We start from the raw sequence: 13,602 nt of genomic DNA on the forward strand, positions 1-13,602 counted from the left end.
AAGCTTCGTTGGTTTCTTGACTTTCTCCCATACTTGCTTAGAAATTTTGTTTTGATCTGCTGGGTTATTTACCACCCATCTGTCTTTTATCCCCCAAATTGCTGTTTGTCTCCTCTCCTCTCCTCCCCATTCTTGAGAGTTTATTTTAAATTCAGATCTCTTCTCCTTAAAAGTATAGACATCACTCTCTTGTTTTTGGCACTGAATGTGCCATGAAAAATCTTGAGGCCAGGCCGACTCTTTCCCCACTGTAGATGACTAGCTCAACTCACACACATCTCTGTCAGTCACTCCACATCAACTTCTCCTACAATAAGGTATGTTTTTTCAATCTTCAGATTCAGTTCTTGTTTAATATTAGGAATATTTTCTTCTATCATATTTCTGAAAACTATTTCTGTACTATTTGTGAGGTTTTCCACTGAGGGGTATGAATTATATTTATGTTGGATCATCTTTGTCTACCCATACCTATCATCTTTTTGCTTTGTCTTTTTTTCTTCCACATTAAAATGTAATTATCTCCACCTTGTGTATTATCCCTATGTATCCCTATGTAACTACCTTTCTTTTCAGTCCTGTGCTTCTGTGATTCCAATGTATTTGTTAGTTCAGTGATTCTCAATTTGACCTTCATCAGTGCATGGTGTTCTTCACTGGCTACTCCTTCCACGGAACACGTATTTACTAGGAAGAGAGCCTGGGCTTTCTTACTCAGGAGAAATCTTGACATTTCTATTTTTCTCCTCTCTGTCTCCTCTCCTAAGCAGCAGTCTCTGGTAGGGAACTACAACAGTGGAGGGAGAACACTACTTCTTATCTGTCTCCTTTGGGGAACATTTTCTCTAGTGTTGGCAGGTGTGTTGATTACCTTGCTTTTTCACATATCACAGTGATAAGCAAAGGAAACTAGAAGCCCAGAGATTGTGCCAGAGGAAAGAACATGGTGAGTTTTTAGAACAAAGAGTAGGCCAGTGTGACTGGACATTATGAGCAGGACAGAGTGTCGTAGCATGAACAGCCTGATTACGTAATGCGTCTTACAGCAAACAGTAGGAAGTTTAGATTGTATTTTTTGAGCATTGGAAAATCATTAAAGAGTTTTAAGTGGGGAAATGGCATAATTGATTTGTATTTTTAAAAGATCTCTCTGCCTCCTGTGTGATGACTGGAGTGGGCTGAGAGTGAAAACAAGGAAACCAGGAGGAAGCATACAGCGGTAGTGCTGGCATGAGATACGGTAGACCAGAACAGGAGAGTGAGGACGGAAATGGAGATTAGTAGATACACAGAAGACATATTCTGAAGGTAAATGTGATAGGACTTCCTGGTGAACTGACTACTGATGGTGACAACAGGGGAAAATTAGGGAGCTGCTCAGACACATCAGCATGGATAGGGTTTTTCTCCTGGAAACCAAACATTTCATTAGCTTCTCAAAGGAATTCATACGAAAACAGGTTAAAACTCTGGTTCTAGACACTCATTTCTAATATAAAATTTTCTATTAAACAATTTTTGGCCCCCAGAGGGCAGCACATTGGTGCAGCCCTCTTTGGCCCCTTCAGGAATTCCTTTTTTACGGTACTGTGCTTTGGCATTATGCATGGGGCTGCATTTCTGGATCTAGCAACAGCTCTAGAAACAGATCTAGAAACAGCTCTATAAAACCCATCACTGTATTTACTAAAGGGCGATTTTAAGGATATTATTCACCGTATCTCAGTAACCTTTTTATAAGAACTTGAAGAAATAGCTCTCAATTCTCCCTCTTCCAGTCAGGTAATAGGAAACTTGGAATTCAATTAAATGTATAGCTTAATCCTAAAGCAAATCTATAGGGCCATAAAGCACGAATCTTGTGACCCAACAAACTAACTTTTCTGCTAACACCACCTTATTTTTTCCACCTCATTTTTATCACCTTGATTTGCTCACTTCAAAAAAATATTATATATGTATTTTTGAGAGACTTCCTCAAATCTCTTTTATAATAAGAATATTAAAAATACTAATAGATCAAATTTTTAGTCCTTTCAAATGCAAAAAATAAATACACAAAATAGGTTTGGATGTGCAGCGAACCTCAGGAAAAAGACTTTCCAGTAACCCACACACTGGGGGAACATTTTTCTTACAAAGCCATTCCTTTATCTGGGGTATGGCCTTCCACTTTCTTGCTCTCACAAGGCTGCCTTTCTATCTTAATTTCTCATTAATTTCAAAAAGTTTTAGAACTAAGTGTTAAATCCATAACTGTTATCATCAATTTTCCAAGACCCAAGTAAAAGCGCTTGAGACCCACTGCAGAAAGGGCGGCTCGTTATTATGAGGAATTAACTATAAACACTGATCAAGTCACGTCCTCGAAAACAAATTTCTCATTGAAAACACCCATCTAAAATAACTTTACAAAGCTTTAATCATACATTTTCCCAACACTAGACACGTAAATAAGAGTTTCAGTACATCATTAGGCCGTTTAACTAGAAATATCAGCACTATGGATATAAGGAATTCCCAGTAATAAATTAAAATATCTTCAAGGGAGAGAAGTGAGATTTCAATTCTCTTTTGCTTAAAACATCAAGTAGTACTGATCTTCCAACAATTTTTTTTGTGTGTATCTGAGGAAGACTGGCTCTGATCTAACATCTGTTGCCAATCTTCCTCTTTTTGCTTGAGGAAGATTGGCCCTGAGCTAATACTTGTGCCAGTCTTCCTCTATTTTGTACATGGGATGCCACCACAGCATGGCTTGAGGAGCAATGCTAGGTCCACACCTGGGATCCGAACCTGAGAACCCTGGGCCACTGAAGTGGAGCATGCGAACTTAACCACTACACTACCAGGCTGGCCCCTCTCCAACTCTTTTTATTTCTCCCTATCCCTCCTATGTTGGGAGAGTGTGCAGAAAAAAGCCAATGAAACCATCTACCAAAATACAACGTAAGAAAACACTGATAAGGTTGTTATGACTGGAAGAGGTATATGGAGGACATCTTTTGGGGAGTCCGATAGGCCACAGCCCACAGCAGGTCCTCAACCCTGGGATCTGAAAACCCTCCCCACCTCCAGCCCATCAACAGCAGAGGCTCCCAGAGCCACACTGATGTGAGAGGAGCCTGGCCACTTCCACGCCCAATGGAAGTGGGTGGATAGCTGACCCAGCTCAGAAGAATCAAATGCCCTCTCCCACAATTTGGAACTGAGACTAAGGAACAGTGAGTCCATCAGTTCCTCTAAAGACCAGAACTATTGGATAAACTCGGTAGCAGAAGAAAGGCCTTATTTTGGCTGCTATGTGCATTCCAGGGGAAAATAAAGTCTGTCGGCAGAAACAGAAGAATGAACTGCATGCATACACACACATACACATAAATCCCAAGCAAGTAAAAGAAAGACTTGAGATGGTCTTCAAATTCCTGGTTCTTATTCCTTCCTAAGGGCCTGATGCATTCCTGCACTCCCAAAAGATCTTATAATAACTTGTGCTTCCTTGTATAAGCTCCCTCAAGTAGACGTTTGTTACGTGTAATTCAAAAGTCCTAAGGCATACATTGTATGGCCCTCTCTCCTCAATTCTATCATTATTATTAGTGTGCTAGAGAGACAGGGTTTAAATTATTTAATTTCTAATTTTCCTAAAATAGAAATATGATGTCCTACAATAGAACCATAAATAGTAACTTGCAAAATGATAATTTATTTGAGTGACTTTGAAGACAAATAGTTAATTAAAAGAGAAATTCTTAAAAAGCAAACAATAAATCACAATCTTACTTCCAGATTCTCTTTCGTATGCACTTCAATAGCCTTCTCTTCAGATAATCCACAGCAGCCATATTCCAAAGGAGTAAACACTGTAGTTGGCACATTAACATAATCACACTGAAAGATAAACAAATTACATTCTCTTAGTTGTGACAATTTTTACAGCGAAAAACTATAACACACATTTATGAAAGGAAAATAAGTCAGCCCACTTCGGTGTAACTGATTCTTACATATCATCGTGTCAGGATTCTAAGTTACACCACAGGAGGTGACGTGAGCCCGCCTCCAGGGCAGAGGCCACACAGTGGCCAGTGACCTAGGAATGGGATTGGCTCCCCCAGAGCCCCAACTTCAGGCATAAGGTCTGAAAACCAAGTGGGAGATGTGGAGATGGCGCCACTTCATTGTCCCTACAGACACATTCTAAAATGTCTTCTTTCCATCCCCATGATTCTGCACCCTGGAGCACCTTAACCAGGTGACCAAGAATTATGCCATTTCATTGGAAGCTGAGGCACCCTTGGCCATTTCATGTAACTGTGGCACTGAGAGGATGGGCAAAGAAGCTGCCCAACAGTGCTGGACTGAGTGACTGTCCCAGACCATCCCACAGTCTTCCAGCAGCTGCAGCAGCTGCCCGTGGGAAAGTGAGTATGAAGGCAGGTGTGTCCCTCCCGGAGGAGAGAGTATCTTTGGGATTTTGTGGAGAAGAGTAGGAACGCGCAGGCGGAAGCATCATTAAAACTGTGTGGAGAGAAAGCGGTATGCAGGGGCAGAGAAATGGTGGAGGCTACAACAGAGGTGAAGGTCTCTGCCTGCCCACCCACAGCCCCTTCAAAGGGCTTCACTGCCCACAGCCCTCACTACATGTCCCCCAAACCCGCCAACTCATGACGGGTGCTAAGGTCAGGGGTGGACATCTCACTCAAGGAAAGCCAATGCATAACCGGCCAGAAAGCCATGAAAAAGAAACAGATGAACTATGTCAATCAAACTGTTTCTTCTGGAGGAAAATGAACTGGAAGCAAAGGAAGAATTCCCCAGGTGGTCCTGGGACAGGAAGAGACACACCTGCAGAGCTGTGGCCAAGCCGGCTCACGGAAGCACAGTCTGCAAGAGCGTCCCTGTGCACGGGCCCCGGGAGCAGCCACAACCGCAGAGCCAGCCCCAGCACTATTCTTGCCATGTGACCCTCCTAAGACACTCCCTCAATTTGCCTGGTTTCTATTTTTTGTTACCCAAAAGAAAAACAAATCACAACGCTACCAGGTATCCGTCTTGACGTCAGTGAGGTGATTTGTACACAACGTACATCAGCCCAGATTCTGTAACTAACGGGCTCTAACGCGGCTTCACATCTGCTAACCTGCACTGCACCGGGAGCCAAGCATGTCTACTTTGTTCCAACACAGCTAAAGAAAATCACGCAACAATGTGGACTGCCTTAGTATTTTCTGACTTCTCTTAGGCCCTCAAATGCTCGTCAATCCATTTATTGACCCCTTATCCCATGGCTTACAGGGCAGGCCTCATTTTCAACAGATGCCTTGGTCTCCTGTTTCATGTCAATTAAGGAAAATCAACAGCAAATTCCACAGCTTTCCTCTCTTTCACCTAAAACACTTTCTCCACATCTTAAGCCGTCTCCTCTCCTTGAACGTGACTTCATCTCACCCTACCTGCAGCCTTCCTTTCAGACCTGTGCCTTTAACCTCTCTCTTTCTCGTGCACAGTACTCTGTCTTCTAATCTCTCCACTCCACAGCACCGTGATGAACATCTCAAAGCCTCAGGCAACCGATGCCACCACCTACATTTCCTATTTGCACTCTGGAGGGGGTAATTTCTTGTACAGTTAGCATTCCTGGCCCCACTCAATGATGCCAGAGAGCATCCCCCCGCCCCGGGCGCCCCTCATCCACCAACGCTTCCACGTGTCCGCAAGGTCTTCATTCGCGACCTGACGAGCTACCCGAAGCGATGAAATAAGCAGCACACAGCACACCTTATGAAGAAGATGCGCCCAAAATGCTTCACCTGAACCTAATCATGCAAAAGTAAAGAAGTTCAGAATGGGAGACAGTCTACAAGAAGAGTAGCCGAGACTCATAAAAAAATCAGTCATGAAAAATAAAACAGGTAAAGGCAGGGGGCTGTATCAGAATAAGAGACTAAGGAGCCAAATGTATTGTGTGAATCAGAACAAGTGCACACACACACCCCTAATGGACAACTGAGGAAATCTGAATATTATTGCATTTTTGTTGCATTTCTCAGACACAGTAATGGAATTGTGGTTATGGAGATGAATATCCTTGCTCTTAGGAGATACAGGCTACAGTATTTAGGGGCAGAACGTCACTGACGTCTGCAACTTACTTCAAAACCTCAGCAAAAACCCATGTATGTATTGTACACATACATATTCAGAAAACGAGAGAGCAAGAATGACACAATGTTAATAATTGCAGAATATGGGTGAAAGGTTAATATGGGTGACTGTTGCTACTCTTTCTGTGGTTTGACCTTCTTTCTAAACAAAAACTTAGGGGAAACAAAGGTCTTCAACAGTTCCCACTGCCTAGAGAAGGCCACTGTCGTTAGTGCCATCCAGTGGATTCTGACCCCTAGGGACCCTGGGTGCAGCAGAGCGAACCTGCCCGGTCCCTCTGCGCCATCCTCTACCTTCCGGCGCTGTGTCAGACAATGCTCCACTGCTATTCACAGGGTTTCCATGGCCAGTTTTCTTGGAAGTGAGTGGCCTGGTCCTTCTTCCTAGTCTGTCTCAGTCTGGAAGCGCTACTGAAACCCGTCCACCGTGGGTGACCCTGCTGGTATTTGAAATACTGGTGGCACAGCTTTCAGCATCACAGCAACACGCAGCCGCCACAGTATGACAACTGGCAGAGGGGTGGTGTGGTTCCCTGACCGGGAAAGGAACCCAGGCTGCCGGGGTGAGAGCGCCGAATCTTAACCACTGGACCGCCGGGGCTGGCTAGAGGAGGCCATACCAATTCTCTATTGTGGCATCACGGATCTGTGATGATCTGGCACTGAATTAAATTTCCAACTTCACTCCCAATTGTGCTCCTGTCCCACCGACTGCTCTGCCTAAATGCAGCCCGAAATGCTGTAAGTGTCGTGGATGGGACAGTTCTGTGTACGACAGTGCAGTCAGCATTCCTGACACCCATCCACTAATTCGGTAGAGCCATCTCCCCAGTGGCCCTTCATCTGCCAACACCCGCTCAGGTCCACAGTGCTCCCGATGGAGCAGGCATGACCTCCCCCAGCTGACACTCCTGAGGCCACACACAGTCCTGAGAGTGAGGCCAGCACTGCAGAGCTCCGGGCTTTCAGCCGCCTTATCTGCTCACCAGAAAAGCCCTGTGCTTCCTCAGTTTTGAATGCACATCCTACAAAGTCCATCCCAAATCTTTGATCAACGACTATGAAAGGTGGAGACTCTAGAAGTCATCCAACTCACACCGTTAGCTTTGCAGATGGTGAAAGTGAGGCCCAGAGAAGTGAAAGGACTTGACAGCCTCACACACCAAGCAGATACTGACGCCAGCGCCAGCAGCCCGATCCATGCGGAGCACCCCTCCTACCCTAGGACATGGCCACCGTCCACCTGGGACACCTTTTCCCACCCCTTCCGTCAGAATTAACTGCTCCTGTCTTGCTCATGACCCCCAGCTACCCGGGAAGCTCCTTGGAGCTGGAACCATGCCCGTCCTTGTATATCATCCAGCACAACATCTTATGTGTTGTAGATACTCAAAAAGTATTTACTGAAAACTACTGGCAAATAGTCAACTGCAAATGATTTATCTGGGAGGAACTCTTTACTTGCAAAGCAAGCACAAGTGTGGGGCCGGCTCCCTGGCCGAGTGGTTAAGTTCGCGCGCTCCGCTGCGGCGGCCCAGGGTTCGGATTCTGGGTGTGGACATGGCACCACTCGTCAGGCCACGTTGAGGCGGCGTCCCACATCCCACAACTAGAAGGACCTGCAACTAAGATACACAACTGTGTACAGGGCGGGTAGGGGGAGATAAAGCAGAAAACAAAAAAAGAAAGGATTGGCAACAGTTGTTAGCCCAGATGCCGATCTTTTTAAAAAAAAAAGCACAAGTGTTATTTATAATTATTTTTAAGTCATAATTTTGATTTAGATATTATCTCAAAAACAACAGTAAGAAACTTGCCTTTTCTAAACGGCCCCCAAAAAGTCTTCGAGCCAGCAGCTTGCCCGCCTGTATGGCGACAGGAGTGAGCTCAAGTTTACCCTCCAGAATGTCCCCAATGGCATAAACATAGGGCACGTTGGTCTGCTCCACATCGTTGACTGGTATTTTGCCACTCCTATTAGAAGAAAAATACATTATGACGGACTCTATCCTGCTAGATGACCAACGCAATTCCAAGAGGAGAAGACGAAACACCCAGAGAAAGCCCTCCCTCTAAGAACGCATGCCCCTCGGGTCATCAACCGTCAGGAAGACCACTGGCTTCAAATAACACGGGCTGCTGTGGCTCCCAGAGAAGACACCTTTCAGGAAGGTGAAACCGGGCTCTTCTGTGGATGCCGAGGATATCCCCAGATTCCCCCCAGAGTTGTACTTCGAGTTCTAAAATTTTTCTCCTTGCCTGACCAAGGATATAAAAATTCACTCTAAATCAGATAATGGGTGAATATATTTCCACAATTATTTTTTAAAATCACTGTTCAATGCATGAGCTCTTTAAGGCATATAATAGTTACTTATTGATTAATGAAAAAATTGGTGATAGAGAGCAGGCCAGTACTTAATGTAAAATAAATTTAAAGCATTAAAATTCTGCATGTTAGTAATTAAATGAGAGATTCCGAGAGGAGACTGCAGAAACACTTTTCTTTGTGCGGCGACAGTGCAGTGACCGCATGTGGACTTACTTCTCATTGATTTTGACACCAATCTTCTCCAAGCCTATTTTCCTTGTACAGGAATCACGACCAATTGCTAACAAAACCTGCATTTAGACAGAGATCAAAAACACAAATTATCAATATCAGAAATGAAAGAAGGAACATCACTATAGATCCTTCAGACATTAAAAGGATAACAACATTATGAACACCCTATGCCAATAAATTGGACAGCTTGGATGAAACAAATTCCCTTTTTTTCTTTTTTTTTTGTGACTGAGATTTGCCCTGAGCTAACATCCATTGCCAATCCTCGTCTTTTTTTGCTTGAGGAAGATTGGCCCTGAGCTGACATCTGTGCCAGTCTTCCTCTGCTTTCTATGTGGGACGCCTCCACAGCGTGGCTGACGAGTGGAGGAGGTCTGCACCTGGGATCCAAACCCGCAAACCCTGGCTGCTGAAGTGGAGCACGCTGAACTTGGCCACAGAGCCAGCCCCTTAGAGTCCCCTTTTTTTGAGGGCAATATGTGTTTCTTTATTTTTTATTGAGATATAACAGACATATAACGTTAGATTAGTTTCAGGTGTACAATATAATGATTCACTATTCATACATATCACAAAATGCTCACCATGGTAAGTCCAGTTAACATCCCTCACCATACAGTTACAGCTTTTATTCTTATGATGAGAACCTTTAAGATCTACTCTCTCAGCAACTCTCAAGTACACAATACAGTATTATTAACTATAGTTACCACACTCTACATTACACCCCTGAAACAGATGCCTTGAAAGACACAATTTACCAAACTTACACACAAACCTGAAGAACCCCAGGTTATGTGCTGAATTACACCTGCCCGCCTTCACGCACTGAAGCCCTAACCCCCAGTACACCTCAGAATATGGCTGTGCTTGGAGACAGGGACTTTAAAGAAGTAATTAAGGTAAAATGAGGCTGTTAGGGTGGGCCCTAATTCAATCTGACTGGTGTCCTTATAAAAAGAGGAGATTGGGGGCCTGCCCCATGGCCTAGAGGTTCGGTTCAGTGTGCTCTGCTTCGGTGCCTTGCATTCAGTTCCTGGGCGCAGACCTATACTACTTGTTGGCAGCCATGCTGTGGCAGCAACCCACGTACAAAATACAGGAAGACTGGTGTAGATGTTAGCTCAGGGTGAATCTTCCTTAAGCAAAAAAGAGGAAGACTGGCAACAGATGTCAGCTCATGATGAATCTTCCTCAGGAAAAAAAAAGAAGAAGAAGAAGAAGAAGAAAAGGAAATTAAGACACAGACAACACAGACTGAGGGATGATCATGTGAAGACACAGGGAGAAGATGGCCATCTGCAGGCCAAGGAGAGAGGCCTCAGGAGGAACGAACTCTGCCCACACCTTGATCTCAGGCTTCTGGCCTCTGGAACTGTGAGAAACTAAATTTTCATTGCCCAAGCCACCCAGTCTGGGGTACTTAGTTATGGTAGCCTTAGCAGACTAACACACTCTATACTCATTCAAGAAATTGAATTCAGAATTCATAAACTTCCCATAAATTAACTCCACACCCAGATGACATCACTAGTAAAGTCTATCAAAACTTAAGTAAGAAATACTACTAATGTACACAAACTCTTCCAGAAAAAAGAGGAGGGAACACTTCCCAACTACCTTTGATGAGGCCAGCATAAACACTGGACATCAAAATCAAACAAGGATATTAAAACAAAATTATAAGCCAATACTCCTCATGAACATAGATGCAAAATCCTTAAAAATATGTTAGCAAATCAAATACAGCAATATATAAAAATAATTGATCATGACCAAGCGGGGTTTGCCCCAAAAATACAAATTTGGTTTAACATGCAAAAATCAACCAATGTGATTCATCACATTACCTAAATAAAGAAGAAAACAATTTAATCATCCCAATACATGTGGCAAAGCATCTGACAAACATAACACCCTTTGAGGATTTTGTTTACTTAAATTTTTAGTGAGGTAACATTGATTTACAACATTACATAAATTTCAGGTGTACATCATTATATTCCAATTTCTGTGAAGACTATACTGTGTTCACCACCAGAAGTCTGACTGTCACCTATCACCGTACACATGTGCGGTGTGTACTCCTTTCACTCTCCCCTCTCCCCCTTCCCCTCTGGTAACTACCAGTCTGTTCTCTGTGTCTATGTGTTTCTTGGTTGCTTTTCTATATTCCACATAAGTGAAATCATACAGCATTTGTCTTTATCCATCTGACTTATCTCGCTTAGCATAATACCCTCAAGGTGCATCCTCGTTGTTGCAAATTGCATGATTTTGTCTTTTTATGGGCGAGTAGTATTCCACTGTGTATATATACATCCTCCTCATCCAATCATTCATTGATGGTCACTTAGGTTGTTTCCAAGTCTTGGCTATTGTGGATAATGCTGCAATTAACACAGGGCTACAGATATCTCTTCAAATTAGTGCTTCTGCGTTTGGATAAATAATTTACAAATTTAGATACTGTGACCAACTTTATACCAATAGATTTGACAACTTAGATGAAATGGACTAATCCCTGGAAAAACAGAACTAATCAAAAGTAACTCAAGAAAAAAACAGAAGGCCTTAAAAGTCCTTGGCCTGTTAAAGACATTGAATCAGTGGTCAAATATGTATATCCACAGAAAATTTTAGGCCCAGATGGTTACATCAGTAAATTTTATCAAATATACAAAGAACTACTTCTAATATTGAATAAATGCTTCCAAAAAATAGAAAAACAGAACATACTTCAAACTTCTTTCACAAGGTAGAATAACCTTGATACCAAAATCTGGTAAATTCAATATGTGAAAGGAAAATTATAAACCAATATGATTCGTAAATATAGTTGTAAAAATTCTAAATAACCAAATCCAACAATATATAAAAAGTACCATAATCAAGTTGCATTTATACCAGGAACACAAAGTTGATTGAACATTAGAAAATCAATGTAATTCAACATATTAACAGATTAAGGAAAAAAAAATTTTTGATGAACAGCTACAAAAGAAACATTGCTACAACTGAACATCCACTCATGACTTTTTAAAAACAACAAAAAACAACCAAAAATTACTTAGCAAAAAAGAAAGAGAAAAGAATTTAAGTTGATTAAGAATATCTACCAAAACTGTACAGAAAACGTTACTCTTTAACGATGAAACTCTGAAAATTTCCCTTTGCTGAGAACAAGCCAAGAATGCCTGCCACTGCAGTATCTTGTCAACACCGCGGCAGAAGTCTCAGCTAGTGCACGTACGCAAGAAAAAGAAAGAGAGAGGAAAAGAGTGCAAAGGAGGGAGCGGGAGTGCTGCTATTTACATACGAGGTGAATGTGTAAGGAAAATCCAAAATAATCTAAGGATAAATTATTCAATAAGAGTTTAGCAGAGATTACTGAATACTAAATCGAAATACACAAATCAGCAGCATTTCTACACAGTAGCAACAAACAGGTAAAGACAATGATATTTTTCAAAAAGTTGCCATTTATAACTACATAAAAATACAGAAGTACCTAGGAATAAATCTAACAGAAGATCTTCCTGATCTCCACAGAGAAATGTATTAACTTTGCCGGAAATCGCTGAATATGGCTTAAGTAACGGACAGAGACAGAACATGGTCATGGGTTAAGACTGAACATTGCAAAGACGTCAAGTGTTTCCAGTTGATTTATAAATCCAATGCAATCCTAATCAAAATCGCAACAGGGGGTGATTTCTGCCTTTTGGCTTTGTTGTATATTTTCTGGCTTTGTTAATCCTCTCTACACTGTTCACTTCTTTTAATTAAAGAAAAATCAGGTATATGAGTATCTCAAATATAAACGTATGGTTTATGTTAAAAGTATAAACTATAGTTTACAAAAGAAACCTTGGTATCCAAACCCCATTGGTTTACGTTAGATCTGCTGCCAACCGGAACGGTCCACGGACTAGTCACGTTATTTGGAAATTTTATATTGTTTGTTTTAGAAAATGAAAATACCTTTATTATTGTTTTTGATTATAAGATATATTTAATGTTTACTGACAAAATATTCCAATGCAGAAATGTATAAGATGTCTAGTTCCCCAGAAATAAGCACCAATATCAGCTGGATGGGTCTGCTTCCAGAGTTTGTACTGTGCACAGTTACATATGCAAATCTATTTTCCCACAGTATTCTTCACACACCACTGAAAATCATCAAATGTTGACAGCCTAGCTCCCATCTGTATTATACTCTTACAAAGAATTAAAAAAAATGTAAAGCCTGGTATAATTTTCCCATAAGCTTTATTTGTGCCAATTTATGAGTGTGTTCAACCACTTACCGCTTACAAAATAGAAACTTACTGTGTTGTATACTCCTTCAACAGCGCCTGGCCCTTCAGTGGATTCAGCCACTACTCTCAGCTTTCCAGGGGAACCTTTCTCCAACTGCTGAATCTGGTAAGGATAAACAATGTAATGATTCTATCTAAGGGTGACAGAAAATAAATGGATCACAGGGTGTACATGTGCATGAGTGTATCCGTGTGTGTGGATTCAGGTTTGTGAACTAAGTCGGGAGTGAGAAAAGAGGACGTCACAGTATAATTAGGAGGTAGAAAGAAGTTGATGGATTAGCTGGAGGTAGCATAAAAGGAGGAAGGAAGGGATGCTTTCCGGGCGTTGGCTTGATAAACTGTGCGACTGTAGTGCCGTTTACTGAGTACTGGGACAGGCCAGAAAGGCTAGCTGGGGAGCACACTTAGGTAGAACACCAAGAGTCTCATTTTTGTCTTGTTAAGTTTGAAATGCTCTTGGGGAATTCAAGTGGAGATATCCAATAAGCAGCAGTATAAATGGGTGTGGAGTTCAGGAGAGATGCGCGAAGAGGATGTATAA

At 42.1% G+C, this 13,602-nt stretch overlaps 1 protein-coding gene across 2 annotated transcripts in view; it reads right to left on the reverse strand.

Moving 5' to 3' along the window:
- TXNRD3 (thioredoxin reductase 3) overlaps nucleotides 1-13,602 on the reverse strand; it is a 69,053-nt gene that overhangs the window by 21,003 nt on the left and 34,448 nt on the right. For both annotated transcript variants that reach the window (XM_014846095.3, XM_014846096.3), the window contains 4 exons: nucleotides 13,069-13,161; nucleotides 8,713-8,789; nucleotides 7,985-8,141; nucleotides 3,784-3,891 (listed from right to left, as the gene is read on the reverse strand). In XM_014846095.3, the coding sequence (XP_014701581.1) occupies nucleotides 3,784-3,891; nucleotides 7,985-8,141; nucleotides 8,713-8,789; nucleotides 13,069-13,161 (435 nt within the window). The remainder of the gene's footprint in view (nucleotides 1-3,783; nucleotides 3,892-7,984; nucleotides 8,142-8,712; nucleotides 8,790-13,068; nucleotides 13,162-13,602) is intronic.

The sequence above is a fragment of the Equus asinus genome, chromosome 21 (genome assembly GCF_041296235.1).
Source record: "Equus asinus isolate D_3611 breed Donkey chromosome 21, EquAss-T2T_v2, whole genome shotgun sequence".
Taxonomy (NCBI): domain Eukaryota; kingdom Metazoa; phylum Chordata; class Mammalia; order Perissodactyla; family Equidae; genus Equus; species Equus asinus.